This window comes from Gorilla gorilla, chromosome 4 (assembly GCF_029281585.2).
Source record: "Gorilla gorilla gorilla isolate KB3781 chromosome 4, NHGRI_mGorGor1-v2.1_pri, whole genome shotgun sequence".
Classification (NCBI taxonomy): Eukaryota; Metazoa; Chordata; class Mammalia; order Primates; family Hominidae; genus Gorilla; species Gorilla gorilla.
This window is the reverse complement of record NC_073228.2, coordinates 58,637,095-58,658,550: the sequence shown is the minus strand read 5'-3', so window position 1 is coordinate 58,658,550 and position 21,456 is coordinate 58,637,095. Positions and strand designations below refer to the sequence as shown.

General features: G+C 46.4%; 2 protein-coding genes across 2 annotated transcripts; one reads left to right on the top strand and one right to left on the bottom strand.

Moving 5' to 3' along the window:
* Nucleotides 1–6,202: 6,202 nt before the first annotated feature.
* On the top strand, nt 6,203–8,395 carry CCL13 (C-C motif chemokine ligand 13). The gene is made up of 3 exons (XM_004041944.4): nt 6,203–6,382; nt 7,256–7,370; nt 7,811–8,395. The coding sequence occupies exons 1-3, from the start codon at nt 6,307–6,309 to the stop codon at nt 7,914–7,916; spliced, it is 297 nt and encodes a 98-aa protein (XP_004041992.2). The 5' UTR covers nt 6,203–6,306; the 3' UTR covers nt 7,917–8,395.
* On the bottom strand, nt 8,372–13,425 carry CCL1 (C-C motif chemokine ligand 1). The gene is made up of 3 exons (XM_004041945.4): nt 12,946–13,425; nt 11,644–11,755; nt 8,372–10,529 (listed from the first exon to the last, which is right to left on the bottom strand). Exons 1-3 carry the CDS (start codon nt 13,019–13,021, stop codon nt 10,427–10,429), a joined length of 291 nt encoding a protein of 96 aa, XP_004041993.1. The 5' UTR covers nt 13,022–13,425; the 3' UTR covers nt 8,372–10,426.
* Between the last annotated feature and the right edge of the window lie 8,031 nt (nt 13,426–21,456).

Below are 21,456 nucleotides of genomic sequence, written 5' to 3'. Positions count from 1 at the left end.
TGAAAGAGACCCCTTCTTTTCACTTGAAAAGAGAGGTATTTAAAAAAAAAAAAACTTTGTCTTACAAGTTGGATGCTAAATAGCTCAGCCACAGTAGGAAGCCACAGTAAGGCATCGGGAAGGGTTGTGAGGCCCCCATTCCAGGGCCTAGCTCCAGGATATTTCCAGATACACCCTTGAGCTGAAAGGAATCCACTACCTTGAAGGGAAGGACCCAGTCCTGGCAGGATTCATTACCTGTTGACTAAAGAGCCCTGGGGCGCTGAATAACCAGCAGCCATAATCAGGTAGCACATGCTATAGGCCTTGGGTGAGACTCTGAGACATACTGGCTTCAGGTGTGACCCGGCACATTCCCAGATATGATAGCTACAAGAGCAGGCTCCCTTGTTTGAGAAAAACAGAGACAAGAGTAAAGAGGACTTTGTCTTGAACTTAGCAGCTCAACTACAGTAGAGAAGAGCACCAAGTGGGCATTGAGGTCCCCTGTTCCAGGCCTTGGCTCTTGTACAGCATCTCTGGACCTACCTTTGGCCAGAGGGGAGCCCACTGCCCTAAAGAGTGAGTCCCAGGCCTGGCAGCATTCACCATAAGCTGACCAAAGAGCCCTTAGGCCTTAAGTGAACATTGGAGGTACCCTGGCAGTACTCCTTATGGACCTGTGGTGGTGGTGGTGAACATGAGGAGAGACTCCTCTACATAGGGAAAGGGAAGGAAAGGATGGAAAAAACTTCATTTTGTGGCTTGGGTGCCAGCTCAGCCACAGTGGAACAGAGCAACAGGTATATTACTAAGGTTTGTGACTCCAGACCCTGGCTCCTGGACAGTATCTCTGGACCTGCCTAAGGCCTGGAAGAAATTTGTTGCCCTTAAGGGAAAGACATAAGCCTGGTTGGTTTTACCACATGCTAATTGTAGAGCCCTAGGGCCTTGAGTGAACATAGTCAGTAGTCAGCTAGTGGTTCCAGTTGGTACTGATTTTAGGTCCAACCCAGTTCAGTCCCAGTAGTGGTGGCCACAGGGTTAGTTGTGTAACCTCTCTTCCAGCTCCAGGCATCTCAGCACAGAGAGAGATAATCTGTTTGTTTGGGACAAAGTAAGAAAAAGGAACAAGAGTTTCTGCCTGGTAGTCCAGAGAATTCTTCTGGATTTTATCCAAGACCACCAAAGTGGTACACAGAAAAACACAGAATAACATTGTAATTGTGGTGAGTAAACTATGCATAAGTTAAGTAGAAAGACAAAAAGATGAACTGATCCAAATATCTGCAACAACTTTTGAAGACATAGATAGTACATTAAAATATAAACAGAAACAACAGAAAGTTAAAAAGTGGGGAGATGAAGTTAAAATGTAGAAGTTTTATCAGTTTTCTCTTTGCTTGTTTATGTAATCAGCATTAAATTGTAATCAATTTTTTAAAAATGGGTTATAAGACATTATCTGCAACCCTCATGGTAACCTCAAATCTAAAAACACACAACAGATACACAAAAAATAAAAAGCAAGAAATTAAATCATACCACTAGAGAAAATAATCTTCACCAAAAGGAAGATAGGAAGGAAGGAAAGAAAGAAGAGAAGACCACAAAGCAACCAGAAAACAAATAACAAAATGACAGGAGTAAGTCCTTACTTATTAATAATAACATTAAATGTAAATAGACTAAAGTCTCTAATCAAAAGACGTAAAATGTGGCTAAAAGGATGAAGGAGCAAGACCTGATGATCCATTGCCTACAAGAAACACACTTCACCTATAAAGGCACACAAAGACTGAAAACAAAAGGGATGCAAAAAGATACTCCAAGCAAATGAAAACCAAAAAAGAGCAGGAGTGGCTATACTAATATCAGACAAAATACATTTCAAGACAAAAACTATAAAAAAAGAGACAGAGGGAGTTATTATATAGTGATAAAGGGGTCAATTTAACAAGAAGATATAACAATTATAAATATATAGGCACCCAACACTGGAGCACTCAGATATATAAAGCAAATATCATTAGAGCTAAAGAGAGAGATAGACTCCAACAGGATAACAGCTGGATAATTTAACACCCCACTTTCAGACCCTGAAACAGATCATCCAGACAGAAAATCAACATAGGAACATCAGACTTAATCTGCACTATAGACCAATTGGATCTACTAGATATTTACAAAACATTTAATCCAACAGCTGCAAAATACACATTTTTCTCCTCAGCACATAGATCATTCTCAAGGATATATCAGATGTTAAGCCACAAAACAAGTCTTAAAACATTCAAAATATTGAAATAGTATCAAGTATATTCTCTGAACACAATGGAATAAAACTAGAAGTCAATAACAAGAGGAATTTTGGAAACTCCACAAACACATGGAATGTAAACAATATGATCCTGAACAACTGGTTGGTCAACGAAGAGATTAAAAGGGAAACTGAAAAATTTCTTGAAACAAATGATGATGGAAACACAATATACCAAAACCTATGGGTTACAGCAAAAGCAGTTCTAAGAGGTTAATTTATATAGCTCTAAGTGCCTACATCAAAAAAGAAGCAAACCTTCAAATAAACAACCTGAAAATAAATGCTTGAAGCAATGGATATCCCATTTACTTTGATGTAGTTATTACACATTACATGACTGCATCAAAATATCTCATGTAACCTATAAAAATACACACCTATTATGTACTCACAAAAATTAAAAATTAAAAAATAAGAAGCCTACAGTTAATGAAGTTGAAATGCCAGAAATTCTCTGGAATGACAGGAAGGAGTCCAGAGACTCAGGGAAGTGGATCTGTTGGAATGGATCTAGTCTATCTGTTGGATCTGTTGGAATGGATCTAGTCTATGTGCAAGCTGCTGGGTGGCCCAGGGGGACACTCCCTTCAATCCAGGTATTAGGAAATGTTTTGATGAGTTGTGGGAGGAGGGCAGGATGCTTAAGAGCTCTGTAGTGGCTATTCTTCATAGATCAGTGATGACAGTGGGGCATGATATAATCCCATAGTTCTCAAACTTTTGTGTATTTCAGGATCACCTAATGGACTTGTTAAAGCAGTCTTCCATGCTACTGCTGGTGGTAATTAAAGTAATCATGATGTGTTGACAGATCCTATTCCTGTGCCCCTTTCCATGGTGCACCTAAAATATACGAGCAATCCAATCCCAGAATCCCATTTGGAAGTTCTATTTTATGGGGCCAATTCAATGTCAGTAAGTGTCCCAGCAAGAAATAGATAACACTTAAAATGGAAGACTTGGAGAAAGGTTTAGTAAAGAAGATATTTACAAAGATGTAAGTGGGTGAAGAGAGACCACAGGGGTGTTTGGTACCGTGAGGCTATTAAGAACATGGTTAGACTGCAAAAAATTTCTCTGGTTCTGTAGGATATCTGTTCACTCTGATGATAGTTTCTTTTGCTGTGCAGAAGTTCTTTAGTTTAATTATATCCCATTTGTCAATTTTTGCTTTTGTTGCAATTGCTTTTGACATTTTCATCATGAAATCTTTTCCTGTGCCTATGTTTTGAATGGTATTGCCTAGAGTTTCTTCTAGGGTTTTTATAATTTTGGGTTTTACATTTAAGTCTTTAATCCATCTTGATTTCATTTTTGTATGAGGTGCAAGGAAGGGGTCCAGTTTCAGTGTTCTGCATACGGCTAGCCAGTTTTCCCAGCACCACTTATTAAATAGGGAATCCTTTCTCCATTGCTTATTTTTGTCAGGTTTGTCAAAGATCAGATGGTTGTAGATGTGTAGTCTTATTTCTGAGATCTCTATTCTGTTCCATTGGTCTGTGTGTCTGTTTTTGTACAAGTACCATGCTGTTTTGGTTACTGCAGCCTTGTAGTATAGTTTGAAGTCAGGTAGCATGATACCTCCAGCTATGTTCTTTTTGTTTAAGATTGTCTTGGCTATTCCACTGCAGCCTGTCAGGGAGTGAGGGAAAGGGAGAGCGTCAGGATAAATAGCTAATGTGGATGGAGCTTAATACTTGGGTGAGGGGTTGATAGGTGCAGCAAACCACCATGGCACATGTTTACCTATGTAACAGACCTGCGCATCCTGCACATGTATCCCAAAATTTAAAATAAAATAAAATTTTTTTAAAAAGAACATGGTTATATTCCTAAATCTAAAAAGGAAGAACAGGGGATAGCTCAGCAAACCTGGATAGGAGAGTCATCGAGAAACCACCTTGAAAGAAGTTAAAACCATTAGTTGAGGGATGTATCCAGGTTGAGGAACACAGGGAGACAACAGAGGAGAAGAACCTCAACTTAACTCTTCTCCCTGCTCTAATGTCCTCAGAAGCTCCCTTGTGCCTAAACCCTGTCAGAAGCTAGAAGGTCAGCAACCTCACTGATGTAACCCACCAAGATTGGCTTCCTAGGGCAGAGAATAGAATGGAAAAGAATGGAATGTGTGTCTGAAGGGACAAGCTTGTAATATCCTTTTCTCAGGTGGGTCTTGACACATTTTTGTGTCAAAGTTAGGTAGGTCTCAAAATGAATTCAGTGGTGTACAATCTTTTGATATTCTCTGGAAGAGATTGCACAAGATTGAAATGACCACTTCCTTCAATGCTTGGAGGAATTAGCTGTTCATGCCCTTTGAGCCCAGAGAATGTTTTCTGGAAAGATTTTCAATTCCTGATTCCACTTCTTTAATAGCTTTAGAATGACTTTCTATTTTTTATTTCTTTGTGCACCCTGGTCAGTCAGATTTTTAAGAAGTTCATCCATTTCCTCTAAACTAAATTTTTGGCATAAAGTTCTTATTATTTTCTTTTTGGGGTCTGCAGGCTCTGCAACTGGTTATATGTACCTTTTTCCTTTTTCCTTTTTCTTTTTCTTTTTTTTTCTGGGACAGAGTCCTACTCTGTCACTCAGACTGGGGTGCAGTGGTGCAATCTTGGCTCACTGCAACCTCGGCCTCCCAGGTTCAAGCAATTCTCCTGCCTCAGCCTCCCAAGTAGCTGGGGTTACAGGCATGTGCCACCATGCCTGGGTAATTTTTGTATTTTTTTTTAGTAGAGACAGGGTTTTACCATGTTGTCCAGGCTGCTCTAGAACTCTTGACCTCAAGTGATCCCCCCGCCTCAGCCCCTTTTTTCTTTTTTTTCATTTTCAGTGCAGGAGAGTTTTAGCTTAATTATAGGCTACAGAACCAGCTTTGGGCTTCATCTATCCTTTCTAATATTTACTGTTTCCTATTTCTCTAATCCTAGCTCTCTATTTCTTCCCTTTACTTTCACTGGGCTTATTTTGCTAGAGTGGAATGCAGAGGGATGAGTATTCCAGGAAGGCACAAAAACTGTGCCAAGTCTTGGAGCTAGGGATGAGTGGGAAAGGGACATGTTCAACCATTCTAAGCCATTCTCTCCCCACCTCCCAGCTCCCAGATATGTGCCCCCTTGTAGGAGGAGCCCAGGAATGGGCCAAACACCTCACTTCTTTGCTCTGAGGGCCACCCCAGCCCTCCCATCAACAGCTCTAGAAACCCAATGGTCCTTCCTGGAAACACAGGGCCTGCATCAATCAGAGGTGTTTGAACCATGTCCCTCTGGACCTGAGGGGCAGAAAGGGTCACAATATATAATGTAAGGAGCCCCTGTCATCAGAAATCTGACTTAATCTGTTTCAGATGTTAGACTTCCACATAAAAGTTGACTTGGAAAAAGACTTCTGCCACTAAACAAAAGTTGAAACTGCCTTGGTGATAAAATATAAGCAGACTAGCTTTCTCTTCTAGCTTTCCCACTCATTTCCCATAAGATTTTGGTCAAGTTATTTAATCTCTCTGCATCCGTTTCCTCTTCTATGAAATGGGCATGATAATAATGGTATGTACCTCCTCAAACTAAATATATAACGTGAACAGAGTCCTTAGCACAGCACTCTTTCTCTACAGGAGTTAATTTTCATTGTTTTTCTCTTTCCTGTTGGAGAAAGTAAGAAGAAAACAGCTCCTTTATGGCTTCCCATGGTGAATGGCTGGGGCACGTCTGTGTCCCTTTTTCCTCTCTGGCTCCTTGTGGCCTGGACAGCCAGAAGGAAGCCATGCTGTGCTGCTTCAGCCCTCAGCTTCCCTCTTGCATTTCCTAGAAAAGTCTTTGGTGCCCAGCTCCAGCTCAGCAGATTCAGGATCCCCCTTCATCATGACTTGGTCAACGCCCTGCTCAGGCCAAGGTCCTCTGAGAGTTCCAAGCCTCTCCACTCCCTATAAAAGGCCGGCAGAACAGCCAGAGGAGCAGAGAGGCAAAGAAACATTGTGAAATCTCCAACTCTTAACCTTCAACATGAAAGTCTCTGCAGTGCTTCTGTGCCTGCTGCTCATAACAGCAGCTTTCAAGCCCCAGGGACTTGCTCAGCCAGGTAAGTCACCTCCCTTCGTCTCTCCCTCTCTTTCCCTCTGTTTCTCTATTCAAGGAAGACCTAAGCCCGAGTGCTCCCCCACTTTTTTTTTAGATCGAGTCTCATTCTGTTGCCCAGGCTGAAGTGCAGGGGTGCGATCTTGGCTCATTGCAACCTTCACCTCCCAGGTTCAAGCGATTCTCTTGCCTCAGCCTTCTGAGTAGCTGGGATTACAGGCACCCGCCACCACGTGCAGCTAATTTTTGTATTTTTAGTAGAGAAGGGGTTTCACTATGTTGGCCAGGCTAGTCTCAAACTCTTGACCTCAAGTGATCCTCCAGTCTCGGCCTCCCAAAGTGCTGGGATTACAGGCGTGAGCCACCAGGCCCAGCCAAGTGCCCCACTTCTAAGCCCACCAGAATAGTAAGGCTCCTCAGAGGTTCACTTTAACATCTAATTTTAAAGATAGAAAGCTGAAGCCCATGTTGGAGGCAGAAGGGACCCTAGCCATCCACCTCCAGGTTATTGCAGAGCAAGAATGAAACCTAAGCTTCTGACTCCAGATTTAGGGCCTTTTCTTTGACCTCATCTGATCGTCCCAAACTCTGCAGATCTGGGACCACGCCCAGGACCTTTCCCCACTGGCCTTGCCCGTGGCCTCCCCTAGATGGCTGTGACATGTCTCCACCATGCAGCTGAGCCTTTGAGATCCTGAGGCACATGTCACAGGTCCCACCTCACCTCAGGGTCTAGGGTGGGAGTGCTGGGCTTGGGGGTGAGTAAGATCTACTTCGTCCTCTTTGCTTTGCATCCCATACAGATGCTCCCTGCTGTATTCAAGCTGAGAAAAGCCTAACACATCCTCAAAGTCTTTTTCTTTGTAACTATTTCTAGATGCACTCAACGTCCCATCCACTTGCTGCTTCACATTTAGCAGTAAGAAGATCTCCTTGCAGAGGCTGAAGAGCTATGTGATCACCACCAGCAGGTGTCCCCAGAAGGCTGTCATGTGGGTAGAAAAATCCCTGCTCACCTGGCTCCTCCCCACCCCCACATTCCTCAATCCAAAGTTCTGCCCCAGGAGACAGACGTCAGACTGACTTGAGATCTTACTTAGGATGAGATCTAGCCAGACTATGTGATGCAAATCCTCCAATTTAGGCTGCAAAACAGGTCCAAAGAGGACCTATAATTTCCCACACCTTGTTTCCTGGATGGGCACCAGCCCACACCCTTTAGCAGATGCCAGGATCAGTTTCCCAAGGGCAGCAAGAGCAGTGGCTGCCTCCAGAGACCCCTTCTGTCCACACACCTCCTACTTCTTGTCCTGGAGGGGTGCCCCTTCACCTGTAGTAGGTGGACCAGGCAGATTTAGAACCCAGTGTGTCATCTCCTGGGTAAACCCTCAAAGGGTTCCATCTAACTGTGCCAGATCTCCTTCCTCCACAGCTTCAGAACCAAACTGGGCAAGGAGATCTGTGCTGACCCAAAGGAGAAGTGGGTCCAGAATTATATGAAACACCTGGGCCGGAAAGGTCACACCCTGAAGACTTGAACTCTGCTACCCCTACTGAAATCAAGCTGGAGTACGTGAAATGACTTTTCCATTCTCCTCTGGCCTCCTCTTCTATGCTTTGGAATACTTCTACCATAATTTTCAAATAGGATGCATTCTGTTTTGTGATTCAAAATGTACTATGTGTTAAGTAATATTGGCTATTATTTGACTTGTTGCTGGTTTGGAGTTTATTTGAGTATTGCTGATCTTTTCTAAAGCAAGGCCTTGAGCAAGTAGGTTGCTGTCTCTAAGCCCCCTTCCCTTCCACTGTGAGCTGCTGGCAGTGGGTTTGTCTTCGGTTCCCAGGGGTTGAGAGCATGCCTGTGGGAGTCATGGACATGAAGGGATGCTGCAATGTAGGAAGGAGAGCTCTTTGTGAATGTGAGGTGTTGCTAAATATGTTATTGTGGAAAGATCAATGCAATAGTAGGACTGCTGACATTTTGCAGAAAATACATTTTATTTAAAATCTCTTACACAGTGGTGTTTTCTTCAGGAGTAACTGCCAACCAGTAGGGGCTCTCAGAGGTGTGGGTGGATGGCATGCTAGTGGAAGGCAGATGTACAGAGGCCCTGGCCATGGGGCTAGCCTGGCTCATCTGAGTTTCAAGGAGGGCCTGCCTCACCAGCCCAGGCTGTTCTGGAACAGTGGCTCCAGTCCCCAGCATGGGTGCTCCTGGCTCGCAACTCATCCATTTCATATTCAGTTCATTTCTTTCTTTAAAACCATACTCCTGCCAAAAGTAAACCCATCCCTCCCCCTCTAGTCTCCCACCCCAATCTATGCCTCCCCACTCCAAGCAGCAAGTGATTCAGACTTCATGTGCACCTGACACTCAGAGGGAAACCAGATGACTAAGTCCTAGTGAGCCTCAGGATTGGTAGGGAAGAGGGGGCTTGGGCCTAATGGACTTTAGAGGATGGGGAAGTGTGGTCATAGCAAAGATTCTTTTAGGGGAGGTCCAAGATAGCAATGTGGGGAGAGGGCCTGGGGGGAATATCCCCAAACGGTCAGATATGGGGCTCCAGAATGTAAAAGTTGAAGACATGTAGAAAGGAAAGTTGAGGGCAGGTTCTAGAGGAATTAGAATATCAGGGTGGGGAGTTTAGACTCAGTTCTGAAGGCATGAGGAAGGTGCGAAGGTTTTTGAGTCATCCGGAGGGAAGAATGGATGCCAGGAAGACTAGCTATTGGCTGTGGATAAGATGGAGTTGAGAAGGGAGGGTGGAAAACAGCCTACTGCAATAGTCCAAGCAAGAGAAAATAGGGGCTGAAGAAAGGCAGTCATGGGGGTGGAGAAGAGGAGGCAGATTAAGAAGACTGGGCCAGATGTGTGACAGGTGGCAGTCATAAGGGCTAAAGAAGGGAAGTCATGGGGGTGGAGGGGAGGAGGCAGATTAAGAAGACTGAGCCAGATGTGGGACGTGTTGAATGGGGAATGAGGGAAACACAGCATGAGACCTTTGCCCTCTAAAAGTGATCTTTAAAGGTGTGCCAACCCCAAGACCTAGAAATACTTCCTTCCTTGGCTATTCTTCCTTGAATCACACGTTGTACAAATTGAAGCTTGTGATTGTCCCTTTTAAAGCATTGGCCCTCCTCTTCCTATATGTCCACCAAGGGTTTATCCTGCTCTTCCCAAGACAGCCTCACTCCTCCAGATAAGCTGGGTGGGCATCTCAATCAGACCCAGAACCTACCCATGCCTGGACACCCACTGAGATCTTCCTCAAGAAGAGATGGGCACTGCTGACAACAGCAGGGCCTGTCCCCCAGATCTGGTACCACACTGCATCAGGCAGTACACTTGGCAATGTGGGACACCTGGAGTTGTCCTAGGAGGCAACAGCTCTAGGCTCTAATGCCAGATCTGCCCCTGAATTGCTGCATCTCTCTTTAGCCCTCAGTCACCTCATCTATAAAATGGGTTTAGCAACATTTTACAGGCAGACAACCTCACATGATCCCCTCCAGCTAGGGCAGTTGTGATTTGGTGATAACATCACCCCCGAAGCCCTCTGGGCAGGGCAGGGAGAAGAAGAGTCCTGCACCCCAATGTGGACCCAGCTGTGAACCCCAGCTTTCTGTTCCACTGTACCACTCCTGGCAGCCAAATCTAGAGGCAGAGAATCCGCACCACCACACTGACTCAAAGCTTACACCCCAGGACAAAGGCAGTCACTGAGAGCTAGTGAGTCACTTATTAGCCCAGTTCCCCTGGCACCAGGTGCAATATGTCTCCCTCCTCCTGACCCATCCTTCAGCCCCTGGCTCCCACCTCTCAATGCCAATCAAGTTTTCACTCTGAAATCCAAGAGACCCAGAGGGTTGGGGGTTGATGATTGTATAATTTAAATGTTTAAAGTGCAACAACATAGCTTATCAAGACCAAGCAGATCCTCTGTGACCTAGCAAAAGCAGGGCAGAAGGAATGGTGTAGGGCTGGTAGTTTCGGGGACAGGTGAAGCCACGTGGTTTCCAGAGCCCACAATGGAAAGAAATCTGCTCATTTTGTTTTTGACGGGCAGTGCCTCAGCATTTTTCTGTGCCTCTGAACCCATCCAACTGTGTCCAAGGCGCAGGCCTCTTTGCCTCTCTTCAGCTTGAATCTGTGAACAGAGAATAAGAGAGAAGGCTGAGCCACCCAAGCCACCACTGGGTGGGCAACGCACAAGCCCCGCCTCCTCCGGCTGCCAGGTCCCCTAAACTGCTCTTGCTGGGCCTTGGGCTCCCCTCTGTAAATGAAGTTGCTGCACAGGATGTGTGGTTTGCACGCTGGGGAACAGCCAAAGCACCAGGAGCTTATGAATTGAACTTCCTGGACCCCTCTCCTGGTTTCAGTTTGGTGTATCAGGGTGGGGCTGAAGAGCCTGAAAACATTCTGATGATTAGGTGGGATGAGAAATTCCCATCCTGGAATAGCTCCCTGCACCAACTTTAATGTTTCTGTGTCTATCTGGGGCCTTACTTGTTGCGTTGGACTCATGTGTTTGTGTGTGCGTGTGCCTGTGTGTGTGTGTGGGTGTGTATTTTTCTCCTCTGATCTGTCTACTTCCTAAACTGGACTATTGTCCAATCTATAGACCAACTCTATCTCTTACTATCTGGTTGATCTTAGACAAATATCTCTACCTTCCTGAACCTCACTTTTCATGATAACAAAAATATGTGCCCCAAGAGGATAGACAGAGAGAATGTACATGAAAAAGTCTTAAAATACCGACTGGTATGTGAAAGCTACCCCAGTTAAGTTTGTAAAGACCCTGTGAGGCAGCTATGTTTATGACCCTTCACAGATAAGGAATACAGAAGGATACACAGATAATTCAGTACAAAGGAGTTACCTGTCCACAGTCATCCAAGACTATGGGTTCCAAATCCAGAGGCAGGAACTAATCCTGGTTCCCTTGCTCTTTCCAGTGCACAATAACCCCTCATGCTTTTGTTAAACCTCTGAGCTCCTAATGCTGGGATATAATACTTGCCACCTTGGAGTTTCAGGAAACACAAGTCACTGCAGGAGCACAGATGCGTCCTTCCTCACACCTGCTAGGAAGCTCAGCGCTCCCTCTAGCGCCCAAGTGTGGCTTGCACCCAGGTGCTGGCAGCTCTGGGTTTAGAAACCTTATTCTGGTAAAATACTGTCATCTAGTGTCTACTCTTGTAATTCCAGGCTGGCGGGGTTCTGTTCTCTAGGGAGAGATTGAGCGGGTGATCACTTACATTAAGCCCTCATTGGAGCAGATGGAGCTGGTATTTCTGTAACACAGGATTGCCCTCAGGGAAATCTCTTGCTCCGCAAATGAGAAGCAACATCTGGAGAAGGGTACCTGCACTAGAAGAGGAACACAAACGATGGTTTGCATCCATTTCTCAACCTCTCACCTGTAGCACAATTTTTAAAAGACAAACAAAAAAACGCCTCCCAGGACAAGCCCTGGCTTGGGGACCACATCCAGATGGTGCCGGCATAGCTCTGTCTCATCAGCCACCTTGTTCTGGGGCTAGGTAAAGAGTCAGAAGATTGGGGTTTAGATCTGAGCTCCCCGCACCCCACCTGAGTGGCCCTGAGGAAGATGTGCCTTCACCCTGGCCCCAGACTTTCCATCTGTAAAATAAAACTTTTTGGAGCCTGGTTTCTAAAGGCTCATCCAGTTTTGGTATTTCACCACATGTGCATGGTTCTGCCCCAGTATTCATGTCCGAGGGCTCTGGACCCCACACCCTGGGGACCTGGTTAGTCTGATGCAGGACACAGTGGTCCACAGTTCACAGACCTGATCTGGGGAAGATTAGGAATTGTTCGAGGAGTCCAAACTGATGAGATGACAAGGGAAGAGCTCCCAGGAACTAGCTAGCTGCCCTACTCAGTCTCTTGAATACCCTCCTGCCCTGGTCCTTAGCTCTTTCCCAGCCCCCAACCCCCACTCTGCCCATTTGTGCATTCTCGTCCCACACCACATCCCGCAAGAGAGCTGCATTCCAATCCCAGCTTCTTCCTCCTAGTTTTTCTGTTTGCACCCCCTTTCATGCCTCTTACTAGGTTGGTGTTCTCCAAACAGCCTTGGAGGGCAGACATCATCAACTCCATTTCACTGATAGAGAAAGTAGAGTTTGAGAGCTAAAGCGACTTGCCCAAGAGTGACCAATTGTTAGAGCCCGGTCTTGCCTTCTGACTCTACTTGGTGTCTGTCACACTGTGGAAGCTACACCCAGGCCCTCCCCTGGGCCTTGGGCCTCCCAGCTTTACCCGAGTAACCTCACAGGTTCCCTTCCTTGGGTCTGGATGAAGCAGAGCCTCCTTGTACTGAAGCTGTCAGTTCGGTTCTCTGTGTTTGCCCCAACTCATGGTTCTCCTACTAGCCCTCACCCCCAGCTTGTCCAAGTTCACCATTCCTCCTCTTTAGGTAGGAAGAGGGGAGATAGAGTTGGTGAGTTCAAGGAGAGGCCTGCTCCAACCCCAGAGTGGCTGACCACGTTTCTGCCCTCCCCAGAGAGAAGCAAAATGATGCCTGCCACACTCACTGCTCTTGCTGTCCACATCTTCTGGCCACATCCCAGCTAGCAGCAAGCACACCAGGGCTGTGGTGATGATCTGCATGTCTTCTGGTCTGGCTTGGGCCTTCCTGGAGCAGCTTTGATGAGCCTGGTGAAGCTACGAGCTCACCACTGTGCCGTCCTGCAATGCTGAGGGCTTTTATTTGAAAAACTCCACCCAAAACTCCAGGCCATGGTGGGAGCCACAAGTGGGAAGCCATAGAGACAGGGAACAGTTGCTCACACCCAGTGACCATGTGGTAAACTCTTTTCCCCACCTCTCCTGGGTGGTATTCGTGGTGGTGATGGATTGATAGGTTGCATTGGGAACTTCCCCAAGTGTGGGAGCAGATAAGAATCTTGAAAAACTGCGTGGGAACTGTCCTGGTTGAGTGGGAAGCAAAGAAAAGTAAGTGAGAGGAAGTGGCCTGTGTGTGGCTTGTCCAACCCTACGTCATTCCATCCAAGTACTACTGCTTCAGGGCAGAAGAGTCTGGACCTGAACAGAGATACACCTGCATTTGAATCCCAGTTCTGCAGAGGAGGGATTACATAAACTTACCCAAATGAATATTCACACAAAATGCAAATAGCAATACATGTCTCAAGGATGTGCGGTAAGAATTAAATAACATTCTCTATGTCCAGTGACTGGCCTAGATATTTGCCATTTCTATTTTTTTGATTTTTTTCAATCCTCAACACTTTTCAATAGCTTATTCTGTTCTAGGTCCTTGGTTAGCCCCAGGGAAGGCAGTTACCAATGAGGAGCACTGCCTGACCTCAAGCCACTTCTCTTCAATTCACAGATAAACAAGTGAAAGCCACCCAGTGTAAGCACGGAGATAGATGTGTTATATTGGGGTTACAGAGAGGACTGAGAGCTACTCAGCAGCATCTGAGAGTCCTGCCAGGGGAATTTTCCCTTTTTGTTTTTTTTTTTCTAGAGTCTCACTCTGTCGCCCAGGCTGGAGTGCAGTGGCACAAACTCACTGCAGCCTCAAACTCCTGGGCTCAAGCAATCCTCCAGCCTCAGCCAGGGAAGTTTTCCTTTTTGTTTTTTTTTTTTTTCCTAGGGTCTCATTCTGTTGCCCAGGCTGGAGTGCAGTGGTGCAAACTCACTGCAGCCTCAAACTCCTGGGCTCAAGCGATCCTCCTGCCTCAGCCTCACAAGTGGGTGGAACTATAGGTGTGCACTACCTTGCCCAGATAATTTTTTTTATTTTTTATTTGCGTAGAGATGGAGTCTCACTGTGTTCCCCAGGCTGGCCTTGAACTCCTAGGTTCAAGCAATCCTTCTGCCTCGGCCTCCCAAAGCACTGGGATTACCAGTGTGAGCCACCACCCCAGCCAGGAGAATGTTCTTTAAGCAATATCTCCTGTGTGCTGATGTGGAGAGGGGAAAGCTAAGTAGAGGCAGGGTCTTCTATGAGGACAACAAGGCATAAGGGAGCACACTTCATTTCAAATCATCAGGAAAAGCAGAAGTGTAGGGTCCAAGGAGAGTGACAGGAGTGAGAGAGTGGTTGTAGAGAGATGTGGCTGTACAGCTACAGAGAAGACTGGGTCATAAAGATGTATGCAGTACTTGGAATAAAGAGCACATAGTAGGTGCTCAAGAAAAAGTAGCTGAGCCAAATCTAGGCATTGAAATCATGAAGCCTGTGTGCATTATATAGAGTGATGGCTAGACTGATCTACTCTGATTGTGCAGTCTTTAGCTCAAAAACCTGCAGTGGCTCCACACCATCAATTGGATGGAGCACCGAGCTACTCACCTGGACATTTGTGGTTCTTCATGTCGTGCCTCAGTGGATGCCAGCACATTCGTGTAATTGCAATTCCTGATTGCAAGTAACTGCCACTTGCTGTACTATCTCCGGGATTTTGCTCCTGCTTTCACCTCCACCTGCAGAGCCCACCTCTCTGTCTCACTCTGTGAACATCCTACCCATTGCAAATGTCACTGTCTCCACAAAGGCACTTCTGCCATATCTAGCAGATAGGATCTCAGCCTCTTGTGAGAACCCTCATGCCTGGATCGCCATACAATTCCTGCAACACTTTCCTTTAGTCCACCCTCCAAACATGGAAATGTCCAAGTTGAAAAGGCTCTTCCAGACTATCTACAACAGTGGCTCTTAAAGTTTTTTGGGAGAGCTTTTGTAAAAATCTGAATATCTTAGTCCCATTTCAGAATGAGAATCAAAACACGTGTGCATGTACATGTTGGAAAGAAAAAATTTTCAGGTAATTTTCTCAGACACCAGAAGATAAGAATCACATATCTCGTATAACCACTTCATATTATGATGAAATGAGAGGAAAGTAACTTGTCCAAGGTCATGTTGACCTCAGGGACAATGGAACTTGAGCCCTGGTCTTTTGACCTTCATGTGCAGCTGCCTCTGAGAACACACTTTTTGCACAGTCCACAACTAACTTCCTCTGCTCAGCCCAACCAAGTACCGTTTATCCTTTCAACTGCTTCCTGCCACCTGAAAAGCGGTTGAAACCACAAACTGCTGTTGTTTCTATCCTATTCTCTTTGCCCTTAGAGATGGATAAATACTATGTGCTATTCATCCTACTATGCGCTATGCATCCATCTTTTTCTTTCAACTTTTATTTTAAGTTCCAGGGTACATGTGCAGGGTGTACCATTTTCTTTATCCAGTCTATCATTGATGGGCATTTGGGTTAATTCCACGTCTTTGCTATTGCGAAGAGTGCTGCAGTGAAGGTTCGTGTGCCTGTATCTTTATAATAGAATGTTTTATATTCCTTTGGGTATATACCCAGTAGTGGGATTGCTGGGTCAAATGGCATTTCTACAAGAGATGAATACTTTTTTATTCCTTTACCATAGCGTGTTAGGAGAGAGAGAAGATGCAAGTGGGTGGTCAATCAGCCAAATGTAACTGTAGGTCCTTTAGATGTAGGAAACAGACAGGGGGAAATGTGGCCACCTTGGAAATTCTTTGTTCTTCCCCTCCTCCTGGGGTTGCTGCCCAGCCCAATCAAGAAGGGAAACCAGGCTGCCCACTCCACCACCCCCTTCCCCTCCCCCCACCTCCCTGTGGCCACAGTCAGACCAGCACAGGCAAAAAGAGAACAGCAAGATTTAGTCATGCTTTTCCTTTCCAGGCTCCCTCAGCACACGGAAGGAACTGACTGGAGGCTCTTATCACACAGGAACTTAATGTTTCTCATGGGTATCTCTTCCACCCCAATGTGACTGTCAAGGACACAGACTTCTCTAGGCTCTAGCACAAAGGCTAGGACCAAGTAGTAACTCAATTAAACAGTTGTGTAACTGAACAAGCTGGAACAGATGGCATAGGAAGGACTGATGTATAAGAGATGCTCTCAGAATAAACACTGAACCAGTTATTCACATGAACACATTTCTTCGTTAGAAATTTGAAAATCAGAACTGCTTGGAGATAGGTTTTCTTAGTCATCTTTTATGAAATAAGTACCGATTACAGAGGACAGGTAGAGACCAGATAGAATTCAGCCCATGCAGCTGCCTCTTAAGACATCTCTTCCAGTGGCGCCCAGTGGTGTCTGAGGGTGTCCAGGAGTGTTCCAGCCCTCTTTCCTCCTCCCAGATGGCCCGAGTGGCCTGGGGCTTGACCCTGCCTGCTTGCCTTGCAGTTAGAGTTCAGCCTGATCCTTGCAGATCAGGGCATAGAAACTGACAAGGGAGAAATCATTTGCCCAGCAACATACAACCACAGAAATACTGGTCTTGCTTTGTCCAGCTCTGGGGTCAAGCCTTCTGAGTTCCCTCACTTAGGGAGGAAGCAAGCTATAGAGGAAATGCAGGATAGTCAGACACAACTGGGTCAGATCTCAGCTCCACCACTAGAGCCTAGGCAAGTAATTTACACTTTCTGAGTCTTTGCTCTCTCATTGTAAGCTCCACAGCTAACTGGACTTGGCACAACTCTCCTCATTGTTTTTAAGATAAACTTCCCAGGCTGAGGCAGGAGAATCGCTTGAACCCGGGAGACAGAGGTTGCAGTGAGCCAAGATCGCACCACTGCACTCCAGCCTGGGTGACAGAACAAGACTCCAGTCTCAAAAAAATAAAGTAAAATAAAATAAAAATCAATAAATCAATCAATAAACTCCCCAAACCTTAAACACATTTATTTGAGGTTATCCAAAGGATCAAGTGAGATTTAAGAGGAGGGAGGGGAGAGAAAAAGAAAAAGTTGAATCATTCAAAATCATTGTGGAGCACCGAATATGTACCAGACACTGGGGATACCGCAGCGGGACAAGACAAACATGGGCCCTGGTATTGGGAATTGTGGTAAGTCAAGGTTAGTGCTTCGAGGAGACAGACAATGTCCTGTGAGCTGCAGAGTGTGCGGAAATGCTCACCACGGGGCCGGACACATGGTAGATGCTCAATGAAGCTGTGTCCTTTTCCCCTTGATCCTGGACCATTCTCAGCATCAGCACATGAACCCAGGCAGTGCCACCCTCTCCCCTACTGGACCCATTTCCTGGTCTCTTTCCCTTCTCATCTGGTGCTGCTTGAAACCCACACCAAGCCTTGTTTCATTGCCCACATGCGCAGGGTGTCCTCTTGGGTCCTCAAGTCTGCACCAGACCCCCTACCTACTGCAAGCACAAGTTCAAATCCACAGCAAGGACCTGAGCACCAAAAAACACCTCGGGATTCAAAGCCCTTTCTCATGTTTTCCAGCACCTCCTCATACTCTGCCCACATTCCCTTTCCCCCTATGTTTTCCCCTGACATTTAGCACTTTTTTTTTAAGGAGGCCTCTCGTATTTACATATCTGAAACAATGTGAAGGAGATATGGAGAACCCCTCATGGCAACAGGAAAACTGAGGGGTGCCCCAAAGGATGTCACAGGCACCCAGCTTTTCACTGTGCTGCTGATTCTGACACAACATGGCCCACCATGCTCAGGGTGACATGCAACTGACTTGGTTGGTCTCACAGGGTCCTGCACAGCACAGTCGGCAGACTTGCAGCCACACAATCCCGCTTGTTGTCTGCACATACACTGGGATTTACTGCCCCTTCTGCCTGGAACACTCTTTCCTGCTTTATGTGCCTAACTTCTTGCAGGCTGTCCAACTCAGAGCTCCCAAAGTGAACCCAGCCCACTCCTCACAGCGGGTATCTCACACTAGTGTAATTTCGTGGTGGTTCACACTCCTTCCTGTCTAGAAGCTCCCAGAGAGCAGAAGTCCCTCTGCTATGGTCAGCATTTCATGCTGCAGCGTTTAACACTGCACGGATGTGCAGCAACTATCAGCTGGAAAAGAGAGAAGGAGAGATTTTAACATCACTATGGCTGAGCTCATGTCACAGAGGAGAAATGAAGACCCTGGAGGTTAGCAGACAGACAGGAGTTCACACAGATTGCCTGGATCAGAATCAGGATAACGAGTTCTGGCCAAAATCCTGTGCTTGGTTATACTGTACTGTGCAGTAGAAGACTGCAATTTCCATGTGTGCTAAATGGGCACCATTTGACACGTAAGATTCCAGTGACAGATTGCAGTTCAACAGTGTCTTCATTCATTCATTCATTCATTCATTCATTCAGCAAACACCTTTCAGCTGGGCCTGCAAGGATGAAGGCAGGATTTATCAGGAGAGGAGAAGGAACAGGGGCTAGCATGGTGAGCAGTGGTTATGAAGGTGCGGTCTGAAGCCAGAATGCCCTGGTGCCCAGTCCCAGCTTCCCTGAACGCTATTTGCGTAACTTCTTTGAGTTACTTAACCACTGAGCCTCATCTATAAACAGGGATAATAATAGCATCTGCTTATAGGCTTGTTGTGAAAATTAAATATAAAGTACTTAGAATAGTGCCTGACATATTTCTCCGGGAAAATGGGAACAGTGACATCACTGTATGAAAGTGTGTAGGCTGCTGTCTTCAGAGCTTGGGGGTGTGTGAGGCTGCATGGCAAGGGGTGGCTAGAAATGAAGGGTGAGGAGGGCTGGGTTCAGTTGTGCAAGATCCTGTTTACTGAGCTTTGCCTTGACCCTGTTGGCAATAGAGGGCCTGAGCTAATCTTTTGCTCAGGACAGAGGATGGCCCGATATGTGGTGAGGGCTGAGGGCTGGTTCCAAAGGCTAGGACAGATTGAAAGGAGGCAGCCAGGTTGGGAAGGCTGGGAAAGAGCTCTGGTGAGAGATGAGGAGGGTTGAGGTTGTGTATGGGAGCATGTGAAAATCAGGATATGAGCTGGCTCTGCCACCTGCTGTCTGTAGGATTTGGGCAAGTTCCTCTCTCTAAGCCTCAATTTCCTTACCCAAAAAGTGGGAAGGTTGGCCTAAATCAGCTACTCTTGCCCTTGAAATGGGATTCTTATATGGATCATTCAGGAAGCTTTGGTCAAAAAGACACATGCTTGAATCCCGCTCTAGATCCCCATATTCTAAATGCAGGTCAGCCTTTTCCAAATGAAAAGGCTTCTCATATAATCCAATCCCACCATTTCTCTACCCTGTCAAAAGCCCCTAACCTGGATGGCCACTGGGACTCTCTCTAGCTTGGCATTTATTGACTCTCAGGATCTCCAAGCAAGGGCAGACTCCTGCCCACCAGCCATGCTCAAAGCACCACACTTGCCCATCCCTGCTGGGACCGGCAGTCGGATCTGGCCTGTTAACAGCAAACACTCATGCGGAGGGCTCCTGCTGGGGAGGTTACCAGAAATGCCCCTTCCCCTTCTGATGAGGCTCAAAGGCAGTGAAACCTAATGGGACTGATCCTGGCCTTTGAGATATTTAGGTCCCTCACCCACTCTGAGAACTACACTTGCAATCCTTCCATCTAAAACTTAGCAAGCACCTTGAACTGGGAATGTGTTGTGAACTCTGCACTGTGGTTCTTGAGCTGTTTGATGCTATATCAAAAATATTCACCTTGCTGTATCAAAAATATTCACCTTGCAACATCTCTGTGAGTATCCAAGGGGTCCCTGGGGTCAGGCATACACCATATACAGCTTGGTGCCCAGGGGTACACTGGATGAAAGTGTCCTTTCATCTTCTCCCTCCTGGCCCCCACTCCCGTAGAGCAGGAAGAGCCCTTAGGAAGACCTGGGGTAGACCGGGTCATATTACAGATGAGTAGCCTGAGGCTGAGAAAGAAAAAGTGAATTGTCATGTGGGGACTTGGTAACAGGACCCTGGAGACAGCCTTCCTCTTAATTCCCAGGCCAGGCTCTTTGTCTTGTGATTTGCTGGCCATGTGCTGATATCTGGAGGGCTTGCTATGCACAGAGAGAAGGTGAGGATGCTGAAGTTCTGCAGGATTCCCACAGCCCACCTGGAGGCCAGGACACAGTGACTTTACAGGGAGTGGTGGGGGGAAAGCCCCTACATTTTCACCCCACAGAGCAAAGATGCCGGGGGCAGGAAGTGGCAGCATTGACTTCAAAATATGCCCACTAAAACCAACAAGGCCACCCATCACTGAGGTGACACACCCACAGGCTACTGGGAAAGTCCCCCAAGGAGTCCTTCCCTTTCTGGGGTGGCAGGTGGAACAGCCTGGGACACTCCATGGCTCACAGCCCATTTCCCAATGCATCGTAGGCCCACAGTCCTGGGATTCCATCTGTCCATGTCTCTCAGGACTGGCCCACTTCATAAGAAGCCCCCGTCACCTGGTCTGGCCTCCTGGGCTCTGGAGTGAACTAAACTGACCACAGATCCCGCAGTAAGCTCAAACTGCTCAACCTCAGCAACTGAAGCTGAGCCTCAGACACACCATCCAGCACCTGGCCTCCTGGCCTTCTTCTCCATCCTCTGATGGCGTGCTATCCAGACATCCATATTTTAATCCAGGTTGCCACCCATTAGTACCTGGTCAATTCTGCTTATCGCCCTAAACCTCTGCGTCATCATCTGTTAAACTGGGTTTACAATGCCTCTGTCTCAGGAATGTCGTAAGGACTAAATATGGAACTACATGCAAAGGCTTTCTAGCACAGAGCCTGGCTCAGAGGTTGTGATTTCTCTGTGTTCTGTGTTTCCTCCCTGCCTGCTTGGTTTGCCTGAAGCATCTTTATAGCTGCTCTCAAGAGCTGATTCTAAGTGAGTCAGGTCCTATTTCTCAGCTGTGGCTGGCTAGCACTGCTTCCTTGGAAGAGTGTGAGTTTCAGGAACCAAGTTTACAAGGGAGCACCTGAAGTCAGGACTGCTGCCTGCCAGATGTAACTAGACCCTGCAGTCTGTGTTCCACCCACCCTGTGACCCTGACCAAGACAGGTGACATAATTTACATGGTTCAGTGCAAAACGAAAATGATGACTCTCTTCTTCAAAAACTAAGAATTTCAAGACAGCACAAGTTAAATGCCATGAAACCAGGCATTACTACTGCGTTACTCTCTGAAGTCACCTCTGCCCTGGCCTGCAAGGTAACTTTCCAGAATCCTACTGTTATGGTTTTATTGGCCTGTTAAACTCCTTGACATAAAGATATATCCT

Bases quoted from the DNA above. Each gene is read 5' to 3' on its own strand.
- CCL13 (XM_004041944.4), top strand. From the start codon at position 6,307: ATGAAAGTCTCTGCAGTGCTTCTGTGCCTGCTGCTCATAACAGCAGCT. The intron at 6,383-7,255 runs GTAAGTCACCTC...AACTATTTCTAG, and splicing joins CCAGGGACTTGCTCAGCCAG to ATGCACTCAACGTCCCATCC. The intron at 7,371-7,810 runs GTGGGTAGAAAA...CTTCCTCCACAG, and splicing joins TGTCCCCAGAAGGCTGTCAT to CTTCAGAACCAAACTGGGCA.
- CCL1 (XM_004041945.4), bottom strand. From the start codon at position 13,021: ATGCAGATCATCACCACAGCCCTGGTGTGCTTGCTGCTAGCTGGGATG. The intron at 11,756-12,945 runs GTGAGTGTGGCA...TTCCTCTTCTAG, and splicing joins AGATGTGGACAGCAAGAGCA to TGCAGGTACCCTTCTCCAGA. The intron at 10,530-11,643 runs GTAAGTGATCAC...CTCTGTTCACAG, and splicing joins TGCTCCAATGAGGGCTTAAT to ATTCAAGCTGAAGAGAGGCA.